Source organism: Larus michahellis, chromosome 10 (assembly GCF_964199755.1).
Source record: "Larus michahellis chromosome 10, bLarMic1.1, whole genome shotgun sequence".
Lineage (NCBI taxonomy): Eukaryota > Metazoa > Chordata > Aves > Charadriiformes > Laridae > Larus > Larus michahellis.
In genome coordinates, this window is record NC_133905.1 from 19,652,450 (window position 1) to 19,679,104 (window position 26,655).

A 26,655-nucleotide genomic window follows, 5' to 3' on the forward strand; every position below is an offset into this window, starting at 1 on the left:
ACCACGAGGACTGGCAGCGACTGGGGCTGCTCCAAGGTGACCGGAGGCACCTGCTCTTCCACGGGGCTGTGGGAAGGATTTCCTCCACCCGCAGGAGCTGCGAGGGCGTGCGGGTTAGCCAGGGGCTTTCCGGGTGGGGGGACTCCTCTAAAACTCCTCTCCCATGGGACTCCCTCTCCCTGTCATGTGCCCTCCCCAGACTGCTCCTCTTCAGCACGTGGTTCTGCTGCAGAGGGTCCCGTCTCGGTTCTCCTGAGCCTGGAACGGGGGCTTTCCCTGCACGGGTTAATTTTTTCTTTTGCTGCTGAATTTCTGTCTCCAAATAACCGGACGGAAGCAGCTGCCAAGTTGGCGGCGGGGCTGCAGGTGACGCTGAGGACAGCAGCGCAGGACCCTCTGCTGAGGTTTTTGGACACTAAGGAAGATTTCTCAGCATGGCCCCGAGGCCGGGGCAGAGCCGTGGGGGCCTTGGGTGGGCCAGCTGCCCTCCACCCTGGCACCCAGCCCTTCCCTTGGGTGGGGGGATTCCGCTCCTGGGGACGGTCGGGTGAAGGCTGGGTACGGCTGTGGGACGTGGTGGCATGGGGAGGGCTGTGGCTGCGGTGTCCCCCGGTCTCCGTCTTGTGGGGGAGCTGTGGGGTGGGGGCAACGCAGCCCAGCCTGGCCCGGGGAGGATCCGCTGCGCGTTTGCCCCCCCGCCCCGGTTGGTGGGGCGGGCGCAGGTACTCACAGAAAGCAAATCTTCCGGCAAGCAAAGGACAGGATTTCCACGGGGCTTCACTAGAAAATTATGTATATTTGGGCTTAATGATGTCAGCAAATGGCGGAATGCAAAGAGAATTGCTGTCGGTTTGTGGATGGCTTCCAGGCCAAAAGGGACAAGTACAGCAAATACCTTCACAAATGGTGTTTCTCGCCACTCTGGGATGAATTTTGTTAATCCGGTCTTGGAATGACCTGGGGGGGTGGGGGGGCTGGGGCGGGGGGGACAGAGGGGAACGTAGTCCAGCTAGAGTACAGTGAGATGATGGCTCCTTGCAACTCGGAGCGAGCGCTCCCTTCCCAGGGACGACGGTGCGAGTGAGGGAGAGCATCCTCTGCCGCCTCCCGGCCACCGCGCTGCTGCTCCGTGGCTCCCACCTCGGTGGCACCCGGCTCAGAGCTGGAGTCTCCGGCAGATCCACAGGAGCCTGAAGGAATCCATCGCTGAGTCTCATTTGGGGTTTTCTGTTGTTTTGGGGTTCTGTTCTTTTTTTTTTCTTTCTTTCTTTCTTTCTTTCTTTCTTTCTTCTTTTTTTCTCCTTTTCATTTTTACTGCCGCCTTAGTTTGTGGCCTGTCTTTTTGTGGTTGGAAAGAGGCGTATCGCTGGCAGGGTGGGTCGGTCGGTTGGCCCCACGCATGATCATGTGCTTCCCTCTTCTCTCTGTCGAACGGGATGCGCTCGCCTGGTCTCCCAGAACAGAGACTTTGAACAATTTGTTGTTTATATGATGTATTTATTTTTACTTGTGTTTCATGTCATTTTTTTAAAAAAAATAATAAATTGTAAGTTGGTATAACTGCCTGTTTTTTCTCTCTCTTTTTTTTTCTTTTTTCCCCCCCTTGTAAAATGAATGTCAAAATTTTAAAATTGGGCTGTGGTTTGAAGGGGATGGGAGCTGGGCTGGGCACGGGCATCTCTGCAAACCCTAATTCCTCGCTGCCGGAGCCGGGGTTCAGCAAGCAGCCGCCGTGCCCCACTGCCTCCAGCGGCGTTTGGGCTCCGCTGGCGCCTCCGCAGCCGCCCGGGGCAGGGAACAGGCTGGGGCTGGAGCGAGGAGCCCACCGCCTCCGGAGCCCGGGGACACTGCGTGCACGGATGTCCATGGATGCTGCCGGGTGTCAGGGAACCATGTGTGAGAGCTGCCGTTTCCCTTCTCTGCTTATTATTGCTGCTGATAAGGATGGTCATTAAGGGGGAAAACAAGGAGAATAAATATTCTGCAGGGTGTAAATAGCTTTAAGTCCCGGGGAGCCGGGGTGGGCTGCGTGCCCCTGGCGTGCCCCGTGGGGCGCCCGGAGAGGCAGCGGGGTCTGGCGGGGTTTGAGGTAGTAACAGCGCGGCGTTTCTGCACGGGGAGCTGAGAGGTGTCTCGGAGCTGATGCCGGCGTGCGAGAAGGGCCCTGGAGACACTGAGGAGGGAGCTGCGGGCAGCCCCGGCTCCCTCTGCGCCCTCACAGGGGCTGGGGGTGCCTCCGCACCCGGCCGTTCTTGCTGTCTGGTGATGGGTGCTGCCACTTCTGGTGCCAGGCTTTCTGCCGCTGCCTTTCCTGGTGCCGCAGGGCGTTGCAGTAGACATCCAGGCTGGTGCCCGGCGCCCCCAGGGCCCGCGGGAAGCCCTTGTAGCCCGGGTGCAGGTCAATCCGGGGCCGGGGGCTCTGGTGGGTCCCTCCCAGCTCGGCCCCCTTGCTCCGTTTGTACGGTGGCACCTCCATGGCCTCCTGCCTGATGACTCGGAGGCTGTATCGGGTGAGGGGGCGGGAGAAAGAGCGCTCCACCGCCTGGCACTCGTAGGTGCCCACGTCCTCCCTCGCCAGCTGGCGGATCAGCAGCCCTTGCTCCAGCACCGAGAAATGGCCGTTGTTCCTCACCTGGGGCAAAGGCAGAGCGCTGTGGGTCAGTCCCAGGGGACCGAGCCACCCCTGCGCCTCGTCCCCGCTGCCCCGTCCCCTGTACCTCGCTCAGGCCCGTCTCCTCGCCGTGCCGCACCAGCCACCGGACGGTCGTCTGCGGGGAGCGCGCCAGGCACTCGAGGAAGGTTGAGTTCTTCTCCACCCCGTAAACCAGCTTCTCCAGGGCAGCGGTCCCTGTGGGGGGGACAGGACAGGGGAAGGGGTGAGTACCCTGTGTGGGAGCTGTGTGACAGGCAGGGAGGGCGGGCAGCACAGAGCATCCAGGAGGACGGTGCTGGTGCGGCTGGTGGCTACTGGTGTCCCAGCGCCATGCTGCCCGCCCTCCTGGGCACTCCTCGGAGGGGCTGGGGCTGGCGCTCACCCTCTGAGGGGTCCTGGCACTGGCTGAGCGGGTCAGACTTCAGCACGTCCTGGCAGCGGGAACGCCTGTGGGACAGCAGACAGGGCTGTGGGGTGGCATCCGCCCCGGGCTGTGGGACCCCTCTGTGCCAGAGCACCCAAGGAGAAGGGGAGGGCTGGGGGGACAAGGGATGGCTCAGGGACAGGGTGGCAGTAGGGGGCTGGTCTGACAGGTAAAGCTCCAGGGCCGGCGGCTTGCCCTTCCCTGCTCCAAACGCCGTCCCTTTGCAGGGGGACAGCAGGGCTGGCCCGGGCGGACGCTCACCTCTTCTCGGTGAGGAGGTGAGGGGCGCAGGTCCTGCCGTCCCAGGTGCAGTAGGGGTCCCTGGCCAGGCAGCAGTCGGTGCAGGTCTTGCCGTAGAGCTCGCAGCGGTACAGGGAGAGCTGGAGCAGCCCGTGGGTGCTGCTCACAAACAGCTCCTGCTGCTCGGGAGAGAACAGCCGCCGTCAGGACCCACGGCTGGACACCCCGGCTTAGCCGGGGAACTGAGCTCCCTGCCCCGTGCTGGGGTGGGGACACCGGGGGGAGACGTGGGGAGCAGGGGGCAGAACCTGCCGCCCCCCAGGCTGCTCTGCCGTGAGCCCATTCCCTAAGTGTGCAAGCCCCAGGGACCCAGGCAGAGGGGCTGGGGGCCAGCTGCCCGCTGTGCCCTGTCCCTTGGCTGCTTTGGGAAGAAGCAGGAGGGAGGACTCACCCGCTTCGGTGACAGCTTCATGTCCAGGATGGGAGAAGGCACCTGGAGGGGAAGGAGAGGGTGCTGTGGCTGTGTCAGTCCCTCCTGGGTGCCCCAGCCTGACCGTGGGGCTGGGACCCTGGGGTGACGGGGTGCCAGGGCCCTGACCCAGCTCCCCGGTCCCAGCTCCACCCAAGCAGCCAGGGGCAGCCATGCTGTCACAGAGGGGCTCAGCCCTCCCATTTTATTTTGGACTCCGGTCTGCCACTTCCATCCCCTGGGGAGCTGGGGGGTGACCTGGCTGCCATCCCCCTGGCTCCCCTCCATGCTAAGGGCATCTCCTGCTGACCAGGGCAGGTGGGACCAGCAGCACGGTGAGGGACCTCCCGGAGAGAGGACCGTGACTTGCTGCAGGAGCCTGGCAAGGAGGGAGCCATGGGGTGATGGGAGGCTGCGTTGTCCAGCCCTGGCCTGGACTCCGTACCTTGGTGACGCTGATCTCCTCCAGGCTGATCACCTCGGTGCCACGGCTCACCCCACCGGCCAGCCCCACCTTCAGGACTTTACCTTCATCTGTGAACGCAGCGGGAGAAGGAGCTGTCAGGGCTAGGAGCCACCTGAGCCAGCAGGACCGGTGTGCCATGCAAGCTGCCCTGTGGTGACAGCGTCCCCAAAGCTGGGGCGAGGTCCCACCTGTGCCGAGGAAGAGCACGTCGTAGTGCCGGCTCTCCATCTCCAGCCTGTGCACCAGCAGCCGCCGCAGCCGGTAGGGGACGTTGACCCTCACCAGGACGGGCTGGCGGCCCTGGGGGTACACGGGCTCCCACATCAGCTGGTGGCTGCGCATGAAGCTGATCACCTCGTCGGGGAAGTCCTTGGTGGACTGCAGGAGAGGGTCGTACGTCTCGCTGGGGCACTGCATGGCAACATGGGGGGCGCTGCATGAGGACCAGGGCAGTCCGTCCTGCTCCCCCCGACCCTGCTCCCCAGCCCCTTACCGTGCCGGGACGGGGATAGGGGACACGGCCCTTGTATTCCACCCAGCGGTAGTCGAATCCCTCCTTGTGTGCAAAGGGGCCGCTGAAGGCAGCTCTCACGGCAGCCATGGAATAGATGCAGACAGCGGAGCCACTGAAGACACCGCTGTGGGGGGAAGACACTACTGTCATCATCCCTGCTGCTCCACGGGGACCAGGCACATGCCCACCAATGCCCCTGAGCCCACCCTGTCCCCCGACAGCCCGCGAGTCATGCACGGCACCCAGGGGAGGTGACAGGAATCCCTTTGGCACAACCAGTCCAGCCTGGGGGACCTCTGGCTGTGCCGATGCCAAACCTGGTGGTCTGGCAGATGGGCTGGTGAGCCAGCGGCAGCGAAAGCAGTGACATGGCTGGTGGCCCTTCCTCTCCCAGCTGGGGGCTGGTCCTGCCCTTTTCTCCTCCCAGGGCAGGAGCTGGGGGGACAACTGCCCCAGGCAGGGGCTAGCCAGAGCTCCGCTCACCTGGAGACTGTGAAGAGGCCGAAGACAAGGGGGTTCTGGGGGTCCCGGGTGCGCAGGAGGAAAACATCCTCTGCAAAGAGACGGGTGGAAGTGACGCACCTGGGAGCTGCAGCGCAGGTCCAGGGGATGCAGGTGGGCATCCTTGACGCCATGCCCACATCCCCGGGCGTGCTGGAAGGAGCAGCCATGGCGGAGCAGTGCTGTTCCCAGCTGCGGACCGGGCTGTGCACTCACCGAGCTGGTCGAAGTGGGTCTCGGTGCCCTGGGGCCCAGGGATGGAGCACACCAGGCGGGCCTTCAGGAATGTGCTCCAGCGGTTGATGAGGCTGCGCTTCCCTCCGACGTCGTTCTGCCGGGCACCAGAAGCCGGGCTCAGCCCAGCCTCCCCCACCACAACGCACTCCTCGGTCCCCACAGTGGGACACCCCCAGCCCTGAGCCCTCTGATCTGTGCTGGGGGTGTGGTGATAGCCCCATGCCTTTTGGTAGACCCTGCTTGGGATGCCCCGTGGCCCAGAAGAGGGGAAAGCCCACCTGGTGGGACACCCAGCCATGGCATGCTGGCGTTTGGTGAACTGACCTTGCAGACCCGGGCCACCCTGGCATGGATGTGCCGCCTCTCCCACTGCCCAGCTTCCATGGCCGTCTCACGGAAGAAGATGTAGACCTTGTCATCGTGTGGGTTGTAGGTATCAGGGATGGCGTAGGCGCCGACAAATGCGGGCTCTGAGGGGGCAAGGAGCAGCACGACATGGCCCTGTGCCCCGAGCCAACCCTGTTGTACTGCCCTCGGAAGACCTTGGGAGCAGCATGGGATGCTGAGGGTATGCAGGGGGACCCATGGGTACCCTGCTATCCAGAAGGCAGAGCCCCGTTCCTGGTGCTCAGGCTGGAGCATGGCTCCCACCAGAGGCTTCATCGGTACTTCCCCCCAGAGAGGAGAAAGGGTCCAGACCACCCTGCTCTGGACCCAGTGCTGCCCCCAGCCTCTCCGCAGCAGGCAGGAGAGCCCCCCCGTGACCCCCGGCTCCTCCCGTTCCTACCATGCAGCCAGTGGTCCTGGTTCTGCTCCGTCCGGATGTAGCTCTGCTCGGCCCCATGGACCCAGGTGCGGAAGAAGGCAGCGCTGCTGCCCATGAAGTCGCTGGAGGTGCCCGAATACAGCTCCCCATCTGCGGGGCGAGACGGGCCGTGGGTGGGTTGGGTGCCGCTGCCGGAGGTACCCTGGCAGGACACCCCTGTGTCCTCGGAGGGTCAGGGGGGTGGAGGTGGCTCCTCCAGACCTGTGACCCAGCGTGGCTTCTAGCCTCACACCCAGCCAGCCCTTCCACAGTGCCGGTACGAGGCGGGCAGGCAGGTGACACCGCACACCCCCATGTCCGTGCCGCTCCATCTACACCCCCAATTCGCGATTTTGTGCAGGAACCACCAGGTCAAGGTGAGCCGGGGCAGGACCAGGCTCTGCAGGATGGCTCCTCTCACACGCGGCCGCTCAGCAGCAGCCCAGGACTGCAGCCGCGCGCAGCAGAGCCGGGCGCAGGCACCGCTGCCAGCACCTCCCAGCACAGACCGTTCCCAGCGCTCCCGCCTTCCAGCATCACCTCTGCTCCCCGCTCCCTCTTACCGATGAGGAGCCCCGTGAAAGGTTCGTGGGGGCTGTACGGGCACCGTCCTCGCCCCGATTCCAAGGAGTGGGTCACCAACCGCATGGGGGGAGCCCCAGGACCCTGACAGAGATAAACGGGGAGATGTCAGCATGGGGGGAGGCTGTAAACAAGCTGGGCATGCGGAAAAGAGTGGGAAGGAGACCGGTGTGCCCAGCTCTGCAGTGAGAAGGTCCCTCAAGGGGGCTGCCAGGACCCGGGTCCTGTCCCCATGGGGCACCCTGGCACTGCCAAACCAAGGCTGCTTCTCGCCACTCGCCACACACAGGTGGCAGGGACTGTGCCAGGCTGGACGGCCACCCTCCCCAGGCTCCGGGACTCTCTCCCCCTACAACTCGCTGCGGGGGTCTCTCTTGCCACCTTCTGCAATGGGGACATGGCTGGCCAGGGTGTCCCTCACCTTCCCCCTGGCTCCCAGCTGGATAAAGGCACAGACGGGTTGGTAGGAGCCGGTCCCGCAGGCGAACACGTGGGTCCTGTTGAAGGGCTGGAGGAGGCGGATGAAGTTGGCACACTCCGTCTGCTCGAGGGGAGATGTTTGTTAGTTGGCTGAGCCCAGGTCTGGCCATTTGTGCCCAGCCCCATGGCGTGTCCGCTCGGGGTGCGGGAGCCTGCCCAGATCCTGCCCTGGCAGCTGGCAAGCTGAGCTTAACTCGGGCTGGCTCAACACCCGTGCCTCAAGCAGACCCCACGCTCCCTCTCGGGGTGATGTGGGTGTTTAATATCCACGGCAAACCCCAAAAGGCCGTGAGCTGGGGGGGCTGCCAGCCCTGCTTACCTCCACGTTCTTCCCCGCCAGCTGGCAATGCTCAACCTGCTCCCTGGAGGCTGGCCAGAAAATCTGCAACACAGAGAGACCCCCACCGATGCAGCCCCTGCTCGCCTTCCCCTCTCTGGGGCAGCTGGCTCCCGCGGGCACCCGTGGGAACGGGCTCGGCCAAAAGCTGCTGCCAGGCTCAGGCGCGTGGTGAGGACACGGGGCGGCTCTGCAGCGGGTCTGACACCCCCTCGGGTCCCCAGGGCCCGGCCGAGCTCGGCGGGCGGCCTGCCAAATGGGCTCAGAGCGAATCTGGCGTGGGGACAGAGCCTGGGTGGGCCACGGCACGCCCGGACGGTGGGCAGGCTCCGCTGGATCCCGGCCCGTGGGAACGCCAGGCTGCAGCGCCTTAATGGGCTTTCCTTTTGTTGGGCTTGGGCTGCGCACCCTGCCAGCAGGATGTCTTGGGATGACATTAGCGGGCTCGCTGCTGGAGTTGTTTTAGCTCTTGCAGCGGCAGCGGGGACTAGGTGTGATGGCGGGGCTCCGGGCACTGCCCTTCCATCTCACCCCGGGTCCACCCAGGTCTCCTCTCCTGGCCAAGCCGCCCTGTCCCTCCCTGGCGTCGCCCTGTCCCCCCGGGGCTTAACACCGCCAGGGATGGGTTGACCCCACTGATTGAGACATCCTGGTGTAAATGTGTCCCTGGTGGGTGATGTTGCACCAGCCCGGCTGGGATCACGTCCCCCTCCACGCCCCGGCACGGGAATGAGGAGCGGCTCCCGGGGAGGAAGGAGCCAGCCTGGCCAGGGTCACGCTCACACCCTCCTCCCAGCGCTGACCTTCTCGGGCTCTCTGCTGGGATGGTCCAGGTGGAGCAGGAAGATGTGGTTTTTTGCTCCCACCATCAGCCAGGCCCTGTCTTCATCCACCAAGAGGGCTTGGAAATCCAGCCCGTCACCCGAGGCCAGCAACAGGCGAGAGCTGTTGGATTTCAGCAGGTCTGAGGAGCAGAAGGTTGGAGAAAGAGAAACACATCCATGAGCGACGAAGTAAACAGCCAGAAGCCCCGTGCTCCCCCTGTCTGGGACAGCTCTGGCTACTCACCCCTGCCCCAAGGGAACGCAACGTTGCGACGCTGCCTTAGCAGAGAAACACCACCTGCGATGCCCCAAACCTCAGCATGAAGCCTCCTCCCACCTCCTACCTGGAGGACACAGTGAGTCACCCCCTACAAGGAGGAAAACTACCCTGACCTGGCCCTGGGCTGCTTTGCGGGTGCGGGGCAGGACAGTGGTCCATCCTGAGGAGTCCGGGTTGCTCAGCTTCCAGCTCGCCTTTCGGAGGAGCTCTTGGAGCCCCAAAGTCTTGGCACCTCGATACCGTGGGGAGAAGGCTGACAGCGCAGGAGGACTGCTTGCCATCACTCCCAGCATGTTTTCCCTGGGCTTCAGATCGAGAGAGTGTATATAAAAAAGGTACGGGCTCTTTGCTGGGGCAAAGCATCCCTCCAAGGAGAGGCTGTGTGGTCTCCTCCATCCCCCCCTCAGACTTTTCCTCTCTGAAGCGTCTGTTGGCTGCTGGGCTTTACCCCAGGCGCTGGGAGGGGCAGGGGGGTGGGTGCGTGGGGACAGACGGACAGATGGATGGCCAGTCCCGGCCCAAGGAGCCTGTAAGGGAAGTCCCCAGCTGTGTCTCCGGTGCTGCTCTGACCCTGCCTCTGCCACCCCGCATTGTGCCCCCACCCCTGCACCCCGGGACAGCCTACTCCCAGCACCGGACTGGCTTGGGAAAAGGGCTTTCAAGGGCACCCCTTTGGCACTGCTGGAGGGAAGAGCCACCTTGTCGAGGGGGAAGGTGTGCCGTGGAACCCCCCACGGACATGGCAGGGCAGCGGGAAAGGCTCTGCTGTTCAGCCTGTAGCTCCTCCTACGCAGAAGCCCGGGGGTGGCTAGCATGGTCCCTCCGGCACAGTTGCGGGTGTGCGAGGGGGACAATAAGCTCTTGTCTCTTGGTTAACCACTCCTGAAACAACACCCCCGGGTGAGCATCCCCCGGCATGGCAGGGGCGGCTGCTGCACTGGACACGGCACCGCAGCAGCTGCCACCCCGGCAAACGCCTGCTCCCAGGGATCAAGGCATGGGGGGATCGGCACCAAGGCAGGCCTTAGAGCTTCCAGAAATCCTAACACATCGCTCTCCTCTTCAAAAGTGTCAGGATCTGGCTAGGGAGAGGCTGAAGGCCGGTTACGGTGGCAAGGCTGCTCCTGGCTTTGGTGCCGTGCAGGGAACAGTGCACAGAGAGGGCCATGGGAAGGGGAGATGGAGGTGGGCTGCTGCTGGATGGGGACTGGAGGGAGGTGGAGTGCGGATGGAAACCCAGCGTTGTCTGTAAGAACCAGGCTGAGAAATTACCCAAAATCATGTGGATTGAAGCAGCGTGCCGGGAAGGGAGGGAAGGAAGCTGCCAAGGGGAGCGGGTGCTGGCCGGGTGGATGGGAGCGTGGGCGGCCATGCGGCCCCGGGCGCAGGTGGGGCGTACGTGGGGACAGGCACGGCTCCCTGCAGAGGGGACCGGCTGCCCCGGGAGGTTGCGTCTCTCTTCCTTCCACCCCGTTTCCAGGGCAGAGGGGAAGCGGGGCCAGTGCCTGCGAGCTGGAAATGCCACTGACGTCTGCTCATCCCTGCGGGGAAGGACCTGCTGTGTCACAGGCAGGGGTCCCTGCCCGGATCCACGCCATCACAGCCATTCTCGCTCACAGCCAGTATTTCCTTCTCCTCTTCCTCTTGGGTCAGAACTCTGGTTATTCTGGGATACAAATCCCCCTCTCGCCGGCTGTGTCAGGGAGCTCCTGGCCCTCCTCCTGCTCCCACAAAAGCTGTGCACAGCCCCACTCCACTCCCCACTATCCCTCGAGCTCCCAAGGGGTGTCCTCTGGGTGCCACGGATGTTGGGGGGCAGATTTCCAAGCCATTTCCCACCGGCTGAATGGGATTAACAGATGAATTCCTGTCCCTGCCTGCGGGTCATGGTCACCGCTGGGTCCGCAGCGGGCTGGTGTGCATTGCCCACCCTCCTGTGTCTGCCAACGCTCCCGGGACCTGCCGCGTCCAGGGGGAAATGTCAGGCAGGGTGCTGGGGAGCTGGGTTGGGGTGGGAAGGTCAAAGGTTCATCCAATACATGAGTGCAATTAAGTGGAGTGGGGCAAGGCTGGTCCCAGGGAATGTCACCTGATGGTCACTCTGACCTGCCCCAGCCCCATCTGAGGACAAGGTTGGGCAGGGTGATGGAGGAGCCCTCCCTGCTGCTGTGACAGCCTGTAGGAGGACCCAGGAAGGACCCACTGCCTTGCACTTGCATCTGCACCATGAGACCTCTGGCAGCATCAGTGACCGTGAGTTGGTCTCAGCCTGACTCCGTGGCGCAGTCCTGCTCCCTCACCAAGGGGATGCCAAGTGCTGTGGATCCAGGCCCCGTACGCAGGAAGCCGCTATGCACAAACCAGCCTCTTCTTGCCCCGAGTCCAGCTGTACGCACAAGGCATTTGATCCAAGCCCCGACCCTCGGAGGCAGGGAACCCGGCGGTGTCTGCAGCAGCTGCGGGGTGGCTAGACCGATGGCTGAGCCCGGAGAAACATCCTCTCCTTTGTGTTCATTATCTCCCAAGGACACGGTGTTTTTCTTTATTGTCGGGGCCACTGTGACCGCCTTGTCTCATCCATCATCTCCGCCTGCCCCTTAGCCACAGCATCCTCAGTGCGGGGCGACCCTGGGCTTCCTGGGGTCACCGCCCGGCTGTGCCGGGGGGCTGTCCTCTCCTTTCCCCAGCCATCAGATGGAGCAGGCCACAGAGGAGATCCCTGAAGCCCAGGGGAAGCTTGGCGCTAAATCGGGCTCCAGCCCGTCACTGCCCTCGGCTGATAACAGACGTGCCAGCCCGGCTTTTGGTGCCGATAACCAGAGCCCCACCTGCACTCCTCAGCACTTGCCGCACGGTGACGGCTTCTGGGTCGTGCCTGCCTGGGCCGGCTGCAGATCAAAGGCTGGCAGAAGACCCTTTCGCCGAGTCCTCGCTGGGCCTGCCCCGGATTATTACAGCTCGCAGGCGTGCTGCGGTTTCACCGCATAGCTCTATGGCCTCAGAAAACAGAGAGGCTCAGCTCCGGGCAGCGTCAGGGCTGACCCAGCCTGACCCAGCTTAGCCGGAGGCTGCCTCTCGTGCGGCCGCGATTGCCATCCTGCTATTATAAACCTCCTCCTCGCCTCCTCGGCAGGGTGGGAGCCGCTGCTGTTGTTCCTGGCCCCGGGCCCCGTGCCCCATCCTTCCTTTGCTCTCCCAGCCTTCACTGCTGTCATTTCCTTCTCACAAGCCTGCTTGCATCTTCTCCCCCCGCCCCCCCCAAGGGCTCTGCCTGCCTCCCCCATGCTGCGATCTGAGGGCAAGGCTGACCCTGTAGGCTCTGGGGCGGACGGACGCTCAAAGGCCTCCTTTTATTTTTTTCGAGGGGTTTTTAAACCTAAACTTCTCAAGGCATTGTGTCCTTGAACCTGCCCCGTGCTGTCCGTGAGTCACATCCCCTGCCATTGTTCGCATTGTCCTTGAGCCCTCCTGATGCTGGGAGCTTCCTCTTCTGCCTCTGCCCAAGACTTGAGGGCTTTTGGCATGTCTGGCCCCAGCACACGGTGGGGCTTTGAAGTCGGCAGTCCCTCTGCGCTCCTGCTGCCCCAGCTCTGCTTCCTCCGGCTCCAAGGAAAGGCAGACCCTGCACTGTGTTTCTGAGCTGGGCTATCAGTGGGGGCCATCTCCCCGCAGGGGTATCCCGCATCCCTGGGAGGTCCAGCCCTCTCCAACCACAAGCCGGGGGCATCTTCCACATCGCTGGTGGCCACTGCCTGGAAAGCAGCTTCTCAGGGCGATGGAGCAGGCCAAGAGGATGGTCCCAGGGCTCTGAGTGCCATGGCCATGGGAAAGCTGCACTGCCACCTCACAGGTGTGGAGAAGGGCTGGCTGAGCCCTGCCAACTGCCACATCCATGGGAAGTGCTGAGCTTTAGCTGTCCGTCCTTCATAGCACCTTCTCTTTTTCACATAGGAGAAGCTGACAGCAGGTAAATTGTCCAAATTCATGCTGCAGGCCCATGGCAGGGTGACCAGCTGCCGGGCTAGCAGGGCTCCGCTCTGACTGCTCAGGACATTCCCTTGCAGAGACCCTTTCCCTAGAGACTCTCCCCTTTCGCACTTCCCTGCTGGGGCATGTACCGTGCTACCTGTCAGTCTGCTCCTGTTCCGTCTTCAGATGACCGAGAAGAGGCCCCCGTTTTCATCAGTAACAAGAAGAGCAAGCTGTGCCTCCCCTGAAGAGCTCATAATCTAAACAGACAAGACAGATGCAGGGGGAAGGGGAAAGCGCAGCAGGGAAATGATCTGTGCAGCGTCTCAGCCTCCCCTCGGCAGGAAAGGAAGGGTAAGGGCAGAAGGGCCGAGCTGGGGCAGGACTGTGCTGGTGGGAGGCAGAGGAAGGGGACAGCGTGGGGCTCAGCGTCCCCATTGCACTGTGAGCATGAGGACCTGCGGCTGCCCAGGCCAGCTCCAATCCAGGACACACCATAAGATGCCCAGAGTGAGTCTGAGCAGAAGACGACATCCCTGCTGGTCCTGGCGATGCACTGAACCAGGGCAGGGCCTTCCCTGCTCAGCCCCCTGCTCCGATGCCAGCAGCGCCGGTCCAGGGTCCTCAGGAGCTGTGCTGGGGGGTTCAGCCATCAAACATCCCGAGGACACAATGTACGGAGATGTTGCGGCCATGATGGCAGGGCTATTGCCAGCTTTCCTGGAGCCCTGGCCACCCCCTTCGCTCCCTGGCTGAAAGACGCTTTCCCAGCCCTCCCAAGCAAGGTGCAGACCCAAGGGAACTCCGCCTGGGCGACCCCCTTACCTTTGTAGGCGAGGCGAAGGCGCGGGGCGTGCTGCTTCCATGCCTTGCCGCTGCCCGGCTGCTGCAGGAGGAGGCAGAGGAGGATGGCAGCGAGGGGCAGCCGGTGGCTGGGGACAGCTTGCATCCTTGCAGCCGGGGAGGGGGCAGCTCGCCCTCACAGCACCATGGTCCAGCGCTGAGACGCCGCCTCCGCCGCCAGCTGCAAGCAGAGAAGGGGAAGGTCGCACTGCTGCGGGCTGTGTGCGGGTCAGGACCCCCAGTCCCTCCGGCCCCCGGCTGGGGAGGGTGCTCGGGGGACCGCGAGCAATGGCTTGGCAGGTCCGCAGGCGGCTTGTCCCCCAGCAGACGTCAGGCCAGCTGCCTGGCGGAGAGAAGCCACCGAGAGCAAGTGGCCAGCCCCCCGCACACCCACGGCGCTGCAAAATGAGCCGGGGCTGCCATGCAGCCTGCTGCGGGGGGAGGTGACAGCCACAGCCGGCTCAGCCTGCCGGGCTGGGGACCCTGCGGCACCCGCCACCAGCCCCTCGGGAGGCTTTATCTGAGCCCAGCACCTGCAGGATGGTGGAGGCCCACCCATCCCTTGGGGGGATACAAGGCTTGTCTTGAGGAGCTCTCGCACCCTGAGCCAGCCGGGCTGGGAGGAAAAAACGGGGTCTGAAGAGGTGGGTATCTCACTGTCTGGGCTGTTCTCGCAACCTCAGCAGTCACTGATGGTTCTGGCAGGGCGAGGAGGCTTTCTGAACATCTCCGTTGCCATAAGCCACGCTGGTCCTGGCTGGGACAGCCTGCACCCTCTATCTCCCGGAGCTGGCGGAACAGCTGGTGCTCACAGGGCCAGTTTGGGTGCTGGGAAAGGCAGCTGTGGCTGGGAGACCCGCTCACCGGCTGCCACTCGGGAGCAGCAGGGACTTCAGAAGACCAGCTATTACAGCCTGCCCAGGGGAGGTGTGCGGCGCCAGTGTGGCCATGGCATGCGGTACTCAGGGGTGCTCAGATCTGAACATCCTGGAGGTGACTGACATGAGGGAACCGGCGAGGGGTGCTAGGGGAGTAGTACACCCTCCAACAGGCTCTCAGAGCTTGGTCATCCTCTGCTAAATATCTGCCTGGACAGAGCCCAGTGAGGGATCCCTGATATTCATCTTATCTCTGCTCAGGGTTAAATCTCGTCCCTCTTACTCAAGGGAGAATTAGTGTTTTGGAGTGTCGTCCCTAAATGCCACCCTTGAGATGCCTTCGGCATCAGCCGCGGTTGTGTGTGCACAGGATACGTCACTCTGGCCAGTAGCTCTGCAAATCGCCTGGTCACCGCAGACCTCCCCGAGGCCACCAGCATCCGTTGGCTCCGGGATGCTGCAGGCCAGAAGGACTCGCGTACATTTGCACCCCCTCAGAGGCGTGCAGGGCTTCACAGCCTCGTCCACCAGCTCCCACAACTCCTGCAGGCAGCGAAGCTGAGCCTGGCAGCTCTCAGCAATTAATTCAGGCAATTTAGATGCTTTTTCCTGCTTCTAAATGTCCCGGTCCCTAAATGGCAGGTCTAACTAACTCCCCTTCTCGCTGCATAATCAAGTTCTTCCAGTCCGGTAGCTGAAAGATGTAAAACGAGCTTTTAGGCTCATTCCTGGCCACATGCTCCTGGCGCAAGGAGCAGGGGATTTCTGCCGTCCCGGCGAAGGGCTGCGTAGGAGGGATGGTGTGGCTGAGCCTTTCCTATTGCCTTGGTCACTGCTTTCCACAAGAAGGAGCACTTGGCTCTGCTTCTGGAGGAGCTTTCGGGCTTGCGGGGCTGGGGTTTCTCTCCCTCCCGGCAGGTGGGGAGCAGGCACAGCTCGTCTCCTGGCCCTTCCCTGCCCTGCCCCGGAGCCTTCCTCCAACCCAGGAGACCCGGCACCACCCTGGGACCTGGATGCAACCTCGGCTGTGCCATTTTCTCTCTCTCTTTGCTTTGGGGCTGGTTTGTCAACCACCTACCTCTTTCCTGGGCAGACTTTTTGACAGGCCAACCACTGCCTAGGAAAAAAAAAAAAAGCCACAGACACGATGGGTTTAGCTAGGTTTGAATCGCTCGCTGCTTGACACGTTGATAGTGGAGAGGGGGGGAGTTCCTAGGTAGGAGCCCCACCAGCCACACTGGGGACCCGCAAACAGGCAGTGCTGCCCTCGCTTCCCCACACCACCTTTCCAGCAGGCGGAGATGACGAGCGGCTTTCCTGTGCCGGGGATGCTCCAGCAATTTTAGCTCTTCCCCAGCCTCGGCCGCCTGCAGCGGAGTCTCCCATCTGACTGGCAGCCATGCCCTGAGCGCTGCTGTCCCGGGGCTCATCACGAGGACGTGCCTGGGATTTGACAGGGAAACCTTTTCTTTGCCAACGTGCATTCGGTCGCCGGAGGACTCGGGGGAAAAAGCTGGCCTCTAATTGCAGCTTTCTATAAATGGTGCAGGGCCTGCGCTAGGCTTAGGTTTGGGCTAAGCCGGCCCTGGGAGGAACCTTTCACGACCCGGAACGCCAGGGGATGCCAGGGTGGGTCGGAATTCTACAGATGGCAGGCAGGGCACCGCTCCTGCCTCTGGGACACGCTCACCCATGGCCGCGGGGCGAGCTTTAGGGATGCTTCGCATGCCTGCAGCAGGGGCCGGGGCGGTGGGGCAGGCGTGCACCCTGCCATCTACGGCTCGGCTGTCCCAGCACTTCGTCTCCTCGCCCTGGGGATGCCAAAGGCGGGTTTGGTGGTGGCAGGAGCCGCAGCCACACACAGGAGGAACCCGGAGCCCTGGCAGAGCTGGGTGCAGGGTCAGAAAAAGCATGGATCTTGCTGGAGGGTCTTAAAGTGGGCAAGCAAAGAAAAAATGGCCAGAGGGATAACTTCCAACAAGAAAGGCTTCCCTTATATATCTTGCTTTCACCAAGCCTTCGGGGCTCCCCGCTGTCGTGCCCATTGTGGGGGACTCGGCTTGTCCATCTCCTGACACACAGCTAAAATCCCAGCGGCGGCTCCCCAACCCGGCCGTGCCCCCGGCACGGGGGCATCCCACGCTGTGCCAGCCGGAGTGGGGACACCGGGGGGACACACGCAGCAGGGCATGGCCCCCGCCTGTGAACCTCTGCCCAAATCTGCCTGGAGGTAAAGAGCTCGGTAGAGGCAGAGTTTACACGGAAAGGGGGAGCACGGGTGTCTAGTGGATGGAAACAAGCTGCGGATGATGAATCCAGGGTTAAATTAAACACTCCCGACAGCTTTAAATAATCAACTGTCCGGAGCTGCAACTATTTCTATCTCAGTTTGGAGAGGGAGGTGCTGATGAGGGCAGGCTGCTGGGGCGAGGGGACGTCTGCGGGTTAACATTTCATACCCCAGGCAGCGTGGGGCCTGACGGGGGGGACGTGGGTGATCGTAGCCCTGTTTCGGGGGGCTGGCAGTCACCAGGAGCGCCTTGGTATAGGTGGCACGGGTGGTGACGCCGCGGCGCTGGGCTGACTTTGTGCCAGCAGCAATCCAGCGATGGCCCAGTGGTCACCCTCTGTCCTCCACCCCCTCCCCTTCCAATGGTGACCTGCAGGAGCCCAACGGGTTGCAGGCTCCGGACCATCACCTAGAGTCACTGTTTCATGGCACAGCACTGAATTTTTTCCTTTGGAGACAAGGTCCCCTGGAAGGTCTTGCCAGAGACTGAGCAGCATGGGGAAAAGAGAAATCCCTCCTGTTTGGGACATGCGGGCATGGGAGGGAATTGTTTATCCGTGAAAGCACCAATTTCCTCCCGACAATGCCTATTTGCTGCGATGCCACGAATCGTGTAAAACAGCCCAAATTTCAGAGGGGGAAGGGCCCTGGCAGTGGATTTATCAGGCTATACATTATCTCCCCAGAGGGCAGAGCCTGCTGAACTCGAGCTCTTCAGCGATGGGGCGGCACTAACAGCAGCCCCCGCCGCCCGCCATGTGCTCCACCGCTCTCACAGGCCCCGATTGTGTCCCGGATAATCCCCACACGCCATTTGCAGCCTAGTGCCTTCTTCAGTTACACCGCGGGGCCGGCCGGGCCACGGGCAGGGGTGAAGTGCTTGCCCCTGGCAGCTGGGGGACCTCAAGGGAGAGGAGCCCAGGGGGAGGAGAGGGGCTGCACCCCGCTGTCAGCACTCGGCCGCAGCGACCCCCTCCACAGAGGGAAGGAAACGCTACGCTAAGTCTCACTGCAAGAGGGGAGAGCCCCGCCATGGGGCTGGCGATGCCCGAGGCTCCCAAGCAGCCACGCGCTGGCTCCCGGACCCGAGCCCCACATTTTTGGGACTGTCTTCCCACCCCCGCCCCGCCACAGCCCTGGGTGTGGGTGCTCTCTGCCTGGGACAGCAGGGACTGGGAACCAGGAGAAAGGAGTCTCGCCCCAGCCAAGAAAGTGAGGGTCAAAGCCAGGCTGGGTGGTCCAGAGGCAGGACAGCCATCCCCTGCCATCAGGGAGCCTCCTCCGTCCCATGGCTCAGCCCCTGCCCCCGTCCCCACACGTTGGGTAGGTGTGTGTTGGCCTGTGCCATGCGAAGGCGTGCGGGGCCGAGGCGTGCAGGGAGCGTACGCGGCGGGAGCTGCTGGTCCTCCGCCTTGGCGCACACCCCTGCCCATGGCCGTCCCTCCTCCTAAAGCGCTGCCTGCCCACGCAGGCACAGAAACCCTCCCTGCTCAGCCCGGGGAGCCGGTTGTTCCCCTCCATCCCGCGCAGGATGATGGATGCCCCAGCAGCTGCCGGGAGAGGCAGCTGTCGTCCTTCTCCAACTGGGAGGACAAAGCCCTCGGCTCCCTCCCTGCCTTCCCCCAGTGCTGCCCGGCCGGGGCAGGACCGATGCCGGGGAAGCCTGCCATGTTGAGCTGTGCGACGGGGACAGAGCTACACGATGTTCCAGCAGCACGACACCGGAGTCGGGACCCCAAAAGCCAGCACCAGAGCTCAGGTGGCAGCAGGATGCCACAGTGCACGCTGTGAAATGGCAGGGTTCAAGGAATGCCTCAATAACACAGGTCACACGTGCCCAACAGTGACCAGCCCGCACAGAGCCCCAAAGGTGGGGGGAGCGGAATTCGGAGGGTTTGAATGGAGGACTTGTTCAACAGCAGAAGGCGGCTGAGGTTGCTCAAGCTTCGCCTGCGTTTCCCTGCCATGGCAGAGCAAGGCTGGCCAGCAGGCTCCCTTCCAGCCGGGACATCTCCCGACAGCCTCCTATGCTCCCGCCTCATGAGATTAAAGCCCATAAATCGCAATTAGCCCCGGACCACTCTTCCTTGCCAACCACTGCTGCCGAAGCGTGCCAAGGGCTGCGAGGGGGGGAGGAATGAGTTCCAGCTGCTGCTAGCACACTGCGGCTCATCGGCATGTCACCCCTGCCAGGCAGGAGCTGACGGGTACCTGGTGATAACGGCCATGGGACAGGGACAGCCCTGTGGGCTGGCTGACATCAGGGGGGACAGCACTGCATGTGGTGTCACTTCAGAGCTTTTTTTCGCTTTTTTACTTCTTACGCTTGCTGATGTGCAAACATTCCTGGTCCCCGAGACCTTTCATGTCACATTAAGCGCACGCCAGCTGTGCTGCCGCAGCAGTGCAGACCTTAGGCTCTACAGCTGGTTTTCCTCCTCCCCTCCTACTGCACGGACGAAGCGGTGGTCATCCTGGGCTGTGAACCCGGCCGTCAGCATCCCGCACCCTGTCAGAGCCCAGCTGCCTCTGCCCTTCGCTGCCGACGGGAGCGTTCCTGTCTGCCGGGGGCCTTGGCACGTGGGAGCTGGGCTCAGCTCCTTATCTTGAGGGGAGTAAACTTTAATGTTTGGAAGGGCAAATACAGCATCTCCTCTAACAGTGTTCATCTCCCTGAAGTTTCAGTAGCTGAAGGCACGCTCCGGTTGGGACCACATCCTTTGAAACCAAATGGGGAATTACCAAACCCAAGGCCGGCCAGGATATGAATAACGGTTTATGAAGGGATAAGGAGTTGGCTTCACTTAACGTCCTGCTAATCCCTTTCTCGGGAGGTGGCCGGCTCAGCCCCTACCTTTCCCTCGCTACCGAGCGAGGTGAAGCCTGCTCTGGCTTGGCTCTCGCGTGGCAGGCTGGAAGGTGGCCCAGCAGCTGGGCTTGTCTCATGGCACAGTGGTGGGCATGGTGATGGGCACGGTGACGGGCACGGTGATGGGCTGGGTTGGCCATGCTTTCAGCCAGCGATTCCTGCAGGGTTTTTTGGTGTTCCTGAATGCGTTGCCTGAGCCAGGTAGTGCCGGTCGCGTAACCTCCGCCGTTCCTCCCTCTAATTCACCCCAAGGGCATCCAGCAGCAGGGAGGTAGCAAGTCCGATGTGCAGAGAAAGCCAGACGGAGACGCAGCGCAATTGCACCTTGCATGTCTCCTCTCACCTAAAATGCTGCCAGAGTACAGGCAGCTTCCAGTGCCACCGGACTGCTGGGCAAATACACCTCGGGGAAAAACCAGCCAGACAGGGACTTCTTGGGACTCTGCAAACCCTCCGGCTCCCTCCTTGCCATACCAGCACCACGTTTGCCCACCTCTGTTCGTGGCTTCCCTGCCTGCATCCCCAGAGTGGCTGCGGGATGCTGCTCAGGCCAGGGCTCCCGGAGCAGACAAACCGCACCGGGATGATGGCACTGAGGCAAATTCCGAGGAAGAAGGCTGGGGTCCTCCCCAGAAAAAAGCGGAGGGCCAGGGGGGTGGGACAAGTGTGGAGCAAGCGTGTCTCACGCTGGGCAGCAGCCGCAGGGCTCATCTCAGCCCAGGCAGGGCTGACCTGGGGTATTACACTCCAGACCGACTTAACGTATTAAACTCCCACCCTGCCTCCTAATGCACTTGGGAAGTTTAAAATTCTCTCACGTTTGGAAAGGGGCTCGCCACCCTCTGATGTTGCGTTAGTACCTAAATAAGGCAGCGAAGAGGCTCTTGCTGCCCGCTCCGCTGCCAGGCCAGCTCCCCGAAGCCTCGTGAGTCCCCAGAGGCAGCGCCGCATTCCTCAGAGCCGTGTATACCACGACACTAGCCGCCGGCTGAAACCCACCCCTGTCACCTGTCCGCCACATGGCCTGACATTCAATACAGCCCTCGGCAGGCTCGGGGAGCTCTGCCTGGCTCAGGAGCCGTTTTCTGGGCTTCAGGCTTTCCAGGCTGGGTCAGGCTGAATCACGCACGTGCTAAAACCTGGCGGGGGCTGCAAGGCCAGGAGCCAGCACGGACTCTAGCCAGGGACAGGTTTGCTGATGCTTCTTGCCCCAGGCTGGCTGAAAAGCCTCTGCTGGGGAGGGGCTGGGTGACACCCAGGGGTTTCATGCAGAGCGTGCCGGCTCTGGGTCACTGCCTCAAACCTGGGCAGGCTCAGCCATCAGCGAGTGTCATGGGCTGCTGGTCATTTGGTGGCCCCCGGAAAAGAGGTGGTGGGCTTGGTCAGGGTACTGGTGGGCACGTACCAACATCCTAGGGGGTCTCTCTGAAGCACCCCAGCAGCGAGCCAAGGGCTGGAGAAAGCTCCATCCCTAGGGAAGTCTCACAAGAGAGCCAGCCCTGGGGGGCGGAGAAGCGTCCCTGCTCCCTGGACAGGCGGGCTGCAGTCTTCTCCAGCGCTCCCAAGCCGGAGCCTATTGCCACCTGAAGCTGCCAAGACGTTCTGCAGCAAACCTGCACGATTTGTAACGCGCGTTCTCTTCACTCATGGTGGGATTATTGCTTCCCACCTCCAGACCTACTGGGCAGGGATACTCAGCTCCTCTCACGGAGCTGTTGGCTCCGCCGCACTTCCCCAGCTATAATCCCAGGGCCATTCCAGGCGGGAGCTGGCTGTGAAGCACCTGCTCTGCTGCTCAGTGACCCGGCTCATCCGCTTCACCATTGCCAGCCAGCGACACGGCTGCCGGCCACGCTCCCAGGGCCTCTCGCTGTCCCAGCCGGGGCCGCCTGCCTCCCCCGACACTTTAAAGCTCTGCAATGTTTTCTTTTCATCACCGGGAGCCCTGCTCTCTGCTCTCCCTGGCCCACGGCGCTAATTGGAACAGACTGGGCAGGCGTGGGGGGGCTTTGCCGGAGAAAGTATTTTAATGAGGCTGGAGAGCGTCTGCACCGTTATCTGCTTCTTCTCAGAGCCTCTTGGCTGGGCTCCTCCATAATTACAGCCGGGATTGCCGGGTAAGCTCTCTGGCTCGCAAGCCCTGGGACCCCCGCAGAGCACCACGCTCCGGCAGCCTCCCCAGCGGGCTGCCCTTGGCTCCGGCACGCTGCTCGGGGAGCCAGGGGACACGGTGAGCTCCCAAGCGGCCAAGCAACCTCGCAGTCCCCACCCCAGCAGCTCTGCTGTGGCAAAGGGAGTCCCCTGGAGCCAAGGGCTGCTGGATCTGGCCCGGCTCCCACCACTGTGCAGGGTATTTCCTAGGATCAGCGACCAGCAGGGACACTGCGGATGGACGCCGGGCTGCTCACCCCAGCTGGCTGCTCATTCATTCTTGCCCTGGAGACACCGGGTCAGCTGCAGCCTGAGCTGAGGATGAAGGCACATCTGTCAGGGGCTGGGTCAGGTCAGCCCCTGGTCGGCTGCCGTAGCTTTTGTGCGAGGGGAACCAGGGCGTCCGCTGGCAGCAGCATGCTCTAAGGCACTCGGCTCCCCTCCTTGCAATCATTCAACCGGTTGCTCAAAACAGAGACAATCCAACCCAGCGGATGGTCACAAGTGGAGATACCTCCTCCAGTGTGCCGTTATCCCCACCTGGCCACATGCCATGCCCAAGGAGATGCACCCAGGACAAATCCTTCCTGTCCAACCCCTACTTCATGTGAAGGTCTCTTGGTCCTCCATGTACTCATCTGCTCAGCATCCCACTGCGGAGGCCACTGTAGTTGTCATTATTCCAATGTGGACCTGAGGCGCAGATAGAATCATAGAATCATAGAATGTGTTGGGTCATCTAGTCCAACCCCCCTGCAGGCAGCAGGGACATCTTCAACTAGATCAGGTTGCTCAGAGCCTCATCAAGCCTGGCCTTGAATGTCTCCAGGGATGGGGCCTCCACCACCTCTCTGGGCAGCCTGGGCCAGTGTCTCACCACCCTCAGTGTACAGAACTTCTTCCCAATGTCTAATCTAAACCCGCCCTGTTCTAGTTTAAAACCATCGCCCCTCGTCCTATCGCTGCATGCCCTTGCCAACAGCCCCTCCCCAGCTTTCCTGTAGGCCCCCTTCAGGGACTGGCAGGGGCTCTAAAGTCTCCCCAGAGCCTTCTCTTCTCCAGGCTGAACAACCCCAACTCTCTCGGCCTGTCCTCATAGCAGAGCTGCTCCAGCCCTCGGATCATCTTTGTGGCCCTAATGTGATGACCTCAGCGACCAGCCCATGGCCAAACGGGAACCACAGCTGGGCAGGGATTGACCCCCCCAAGCCTCCCACCTTCCTCCAAACAGCAGATCATCCTCCTGCAGCATAGACCAGAGCTTTGGGAAAGCTGGGCACCACACCTGGCTCTACCACTGCCCATGCACAAGCAAGCACGTAGCAGCATGCAGTGGCAGAGCTGTCACCACCCACCTGCGTGGGAGCATGCACCGTGGGAAGACCAGCTCTTCTCCCAGCGGACAATGGACAGATTGAAACTGAAAGCCTTTTTTTTTTTTTTCGTGCTACAAAGCGCTCTGGCCAAACTAGCTGACATCAGTGATCTCCTCCTGGAAAATGGGGAAATAAACCTGAACCCGATGGTGGGAGCAGCAGAGTAGTTCCTGCGCACAATAAATGGCAGCTCGCCAGCGCACGAGTCAAGAACAATAACCCCACATGGCTTGCGAACAGCATTGTTTTAGGGAAAACCGTATCTTGGGCAGGCTCCCAAGTCAACTGGGGGATGACGCTGGCAACAATTGTGCTCTGTGCCATGCCATTCCTCTGGCAGAGCTGGGTTGTACCGGCCCGGAGCGCGCACGTGGTGTGCCTGCAGGCACAGCAGGGCCAGGGATGGATCGGGGGTACATGGGGTCACTGAGCATGGAGATGGCAGAGCCCAAATATCCTACGGTGCCCACGCTGAGGAAAAATAAAGGTTTATCTCTGCCGGCAATATGGGGTGCTCCCTCTTGGGTACCATGAAATCACTGACATTCCTTGGCATCTAGCTATAGGTAGATGTTGGATTTTTATGGCTGTGATTTGGGATAATCCGGTCATTAGGGAGTGAGAATGACTGGGTCCCCTGTGCTGGGAGCCCAGCTCTGCAACCTTACACTGATCATTTTGCCACTCTGTGCTTCAGTTTCCGCAGGCAAAAAGAATCAGAGATGGCACAGCCAGCTCCTGCGAGCAGCGCACTAGTGAGAAGTAGGCGGAGAGGTGATGGGTGGCTCACAGGGACCAAAGGGGACACGGTCCAGAACAAGTAGTGCTGGTTTTACCCTCTTTCCCAGTGCAGCCGGTCCTCTGCAGGAGCTCCTTGCCACGCTGAGCAGAGGAGGGCTCCTCAAAGAGGGCAGGTGATGCCAGGTATGTCCTCCCATTCCCCATCCAAAAGCAATTCCCAGCTGCCCCCAGGGCCAGGAGGTTACTCAGCTGACTGATCTCCATGTCTTTGCTTTCAACACCAGGTTTCTAACTGCACGAGCCAGTGCCTGTAAAGACCTAATTACCCCTTGCTCTCGCAGCCGCCTCTCGCTGCGATCCCAGCTGGAGTGGGGATAGACCAAACTTGGAGGAAGAGGCAGCTCCAAGAGTCCAGGAGCCAAAGTTTACAATAAATCTTCATCCTTGCTATAAACAGCCCCTGAGAGGGTGTCACGGAACACAGCAGCGAGTGAGGCAGCCAGAAACCCTCGCCAGCGATAACATCTGCCAGCCCTGCTGGCTCAAGGGCTTGGTTTGGCAAAGAGCATCGTTAGCGGTGAGTCCAGCCGAGGACCCCGGGCTTGGCTCCCGCTCCCTCTGCTTGATCTCGGTGCTGCTGGATGCCGCTGCTCGGCAGCCCCACAGCCTGGCATCGCCTCTCGCCCAGCCAGGAGACAGCTCAGAGTGTGGCACCCCCTCTACGACCTCCACACACAGGGGCATTGGTATTTGGGAGAACAACTTACACCCTTTGGGGGGTTTCCTGTTTAAATCTCAACCTAAGGAAGCAGAGCAAATGATCCCTGTCTTGCATCCTTGTGGAATTCGGTGAGATTAGATTAGGGATGAATTCTTCCCATATTTCTTATAGAGCTGATATCTCTGCCCTGGCTTTCCGATTGACTTCCCCATCCCCATCTCATAAATCACAAGGGCGTTTGTGTCTCTGTCGCTTTCAATACCGCTAACTCTTGCAGGAGAAATCTGTACGTTACAGCAACCCATCGTGCCGAGTCAGTGACCCGTGGGGGCTGCCAGATCCCCCCTCCCTTTGAAGGCTGCGCGAGGCCTGGCCGGCAGAAAGCTGGGGCACGCTCCACTTGGCAAAGAGAAAGCTCCCCGCGGCTTGCGTGCGGGTCGCGTGGCCGGCAAGTGTGCGGGATAGCTGCGACTCCGCGAGCAATTCTCCTGCAGCACTTTCCCCTCTTCCCTTAGGCACGAGGCTGCATCGCCAAATGCTGGTTTCCAGCTTACAAAATTTCATACCGGTGCTCAGCAGCCGGATTAGTGCAGCGGTTCCTTACGGGCAACAAACTCCTTTACTCAACACAGCCATGGCAGCAAGCCGAGGCTTGGGGCTTACTGAAGCCCAGCTACACCCTGCCGGCTCCATGCCTCCTGAGGAGCTCCATCCCTCGGCCAGGCTGCCCGGCTGCCGCACATTCAGGGGCTGTAATTCACACCAGAGGCGGTCTTATTTCAAGGACAGGAAGAAATAACCCTCTTTGTCTTCATTTAAGTTTGTCGAGTGCTTTGTTATTTGTTTCTAGACATAAGCAAACATTTAGCCTTCTCCCTCCCGCCCTCACCCTGATTATCTCGACCCCATCACTCTGAAACATCCACCCATCGCTTTCAAGACGCTGGAGGCGTGTAAGGCTCCCGATTCCCGGCCATCCATCCCCAGGCTCTGCAATGCTTCCAAGCAGAAGGATCATTAGTTAAAACTCCTTTGGAGAGCACCCAGCATTTCTCAGGCTCTGTTTCTTTTCTGCCTGCTATATTGCATGTGCCGAGGTTTCTGAGAGCTGAGGCGTTGCAGAGAGGGAGGTTGAAGGAGCACAGTTTCCCTGTCCTGACAGATTTCATAAAGCCCGAGCAGGGGATGATTCGCCCCAGTGACTGCAGACGCTATTTTTTTCTCCTCGGACCAAGGCGGTCACAACTGCTTGGAAGCAAATAATTGATTTTTATTTGGGGGAGTCGGGGAAAGCCGACAAAGCCGCCTTGGAGCAGTGGAAAAGTCCCCAGCATGGGCTAGGCGTTTAGTGACATTTGTCCCATACGGGATTTCGCACTGTTAAACCTTAGCAGCAAAGCGGAGCATCAAAGTCAAGAAGCACCAGAAAAAGCAGCTCTGGAGACAGAGAACTTTACCATAGTAATAAAATAATAAACCCTCCTAGAATCCAAGTTAAAGCATGAGTAGATACAACCATAAAAAAATTATTACCCACAAACTTTTCACGGCAAACCGAGCGGCAGAACAGGCTCCGCTCTCTCTGGAGGCGCCGGGAAAAGACAAGTTGCTCGTGAGTTGTTCTGCACCGAGATACAACACGCCACGAAGCGGCCCGTAAAAACGGCGGGTCAGACCCGGTTCGGCTGCCGGGGCCGAGCTGCTCCCACCGGCAACACTGCCCCAGCTGGCTCTCCCGGGGGCGGGGAGGGGGGGGCAGACCCACGGCAGCCGAGCCCAGCCTGATGAACGACAATTAAAACCATCTCTCGAGTACTCACCCGCCCGCGGGATGCCAGCGGCGATGCTCCCAGCCTGCTGCCGGCCCCGCCGCCTCCGGTGGCCCCGGCAAACCCACGGCACCTGGAGGCTGCGGGCAGCAGGGAGGAGCCGGGGGGAGGCGGAGGGGGGGCTGGAGGCAGCCGGGGGCAGCCCCTTCATTCATAAGAGCGGCCCAAGCCGCCGG

The 26,655-nt window shown here is 61.5% G+C and overlaps 1 protein-coding gene across 5 annotated transcripts; it reads right to left on the reverse strand.

Moving 5' to 3' along the window:
* Positions 1-1,298: 1,298 nt before the first annotated feature.
* Positions 1,299-26,645, reverse strand: LOC141749320 (semaphorin-3D-like). 5 transcript variants are annotated; one of them, XM_074602668.1, is made up of 19 exons: positions 26,471-26,534; positions 15,581-15,619; positions 13,607-13,805; positions 8,512-8,672; positions 7,691-7,753; positions 7,313-7,432; positions 6,873-6,975; positions 6,292-6,420; positions 5,829-5,974; positions 5,484-5,598; positions 5,250-5,319; positions 4,746-4,890; positions 4,441-4,663; positions 4,232-4,320; positions 3,769-3,810; positions 3,339-3,496; positions 3,036-3,100; positions 2,718-2,848; positions 1,299-2,632 (listed from the first exon to the last, which is right to left on the reverse strand). In XM_074602668.1, the coding sequence occupies exons 3-19, from the start codon at positions 13,728-13,730 to the stop codon at positions 2,216-2,218; spliced, it is 2,301 nt and encodes a 766-aa protein (XP_074458769.1). In that variant the 5' UTR covers positions 13,731-13,805; positions 15,581-15,619; positions 26,471-26,534; the 3' UTR covers positions 1,299-2,215. The 5 variants fall into 5 exon arrangements, with proteins under 5 accessions (XP_074458769.1, XP_074458772.1, XP_074458768.1 ...); XM_074602671.1 differs by having other exon boundaries at positions 4,441-4,630; positions 26,471-26,529; XM_074602667.1 differs by lacking the exon at positions 15,581-15,619 and having other exon boundaries at positions 26,471-26,645.
* Between the last annotated feature and the right edge of the window lie 10 nt (positions 26,646-26,655).

Bases quoted from the DNA above. Each gene is read 5' to 3' on its own strand.
- LOC141749320 (XM_074602667.1), bottom strand. From the start codon at position 13,730: ATGCAAGCTGTCCCCAGCCACCGGCTGCCCCTCGCTGCCATCCTCCTC. The intron at 7,433-7,690 runs GTAAGCAGGGCT...CCCCTCGAGCAG, and splicing joins TGGCGGGGAAGAACGTGGAG to ACGGAGTGTGCCAACTTCAT. The intron at 3,101-3,338 runs GTGAGCGTCCGC...GCTGTCCCACAG, and splicing joins CACCTCCTCACCGAGAAGAG to GCGTTCCCGCTGCCAGGACG.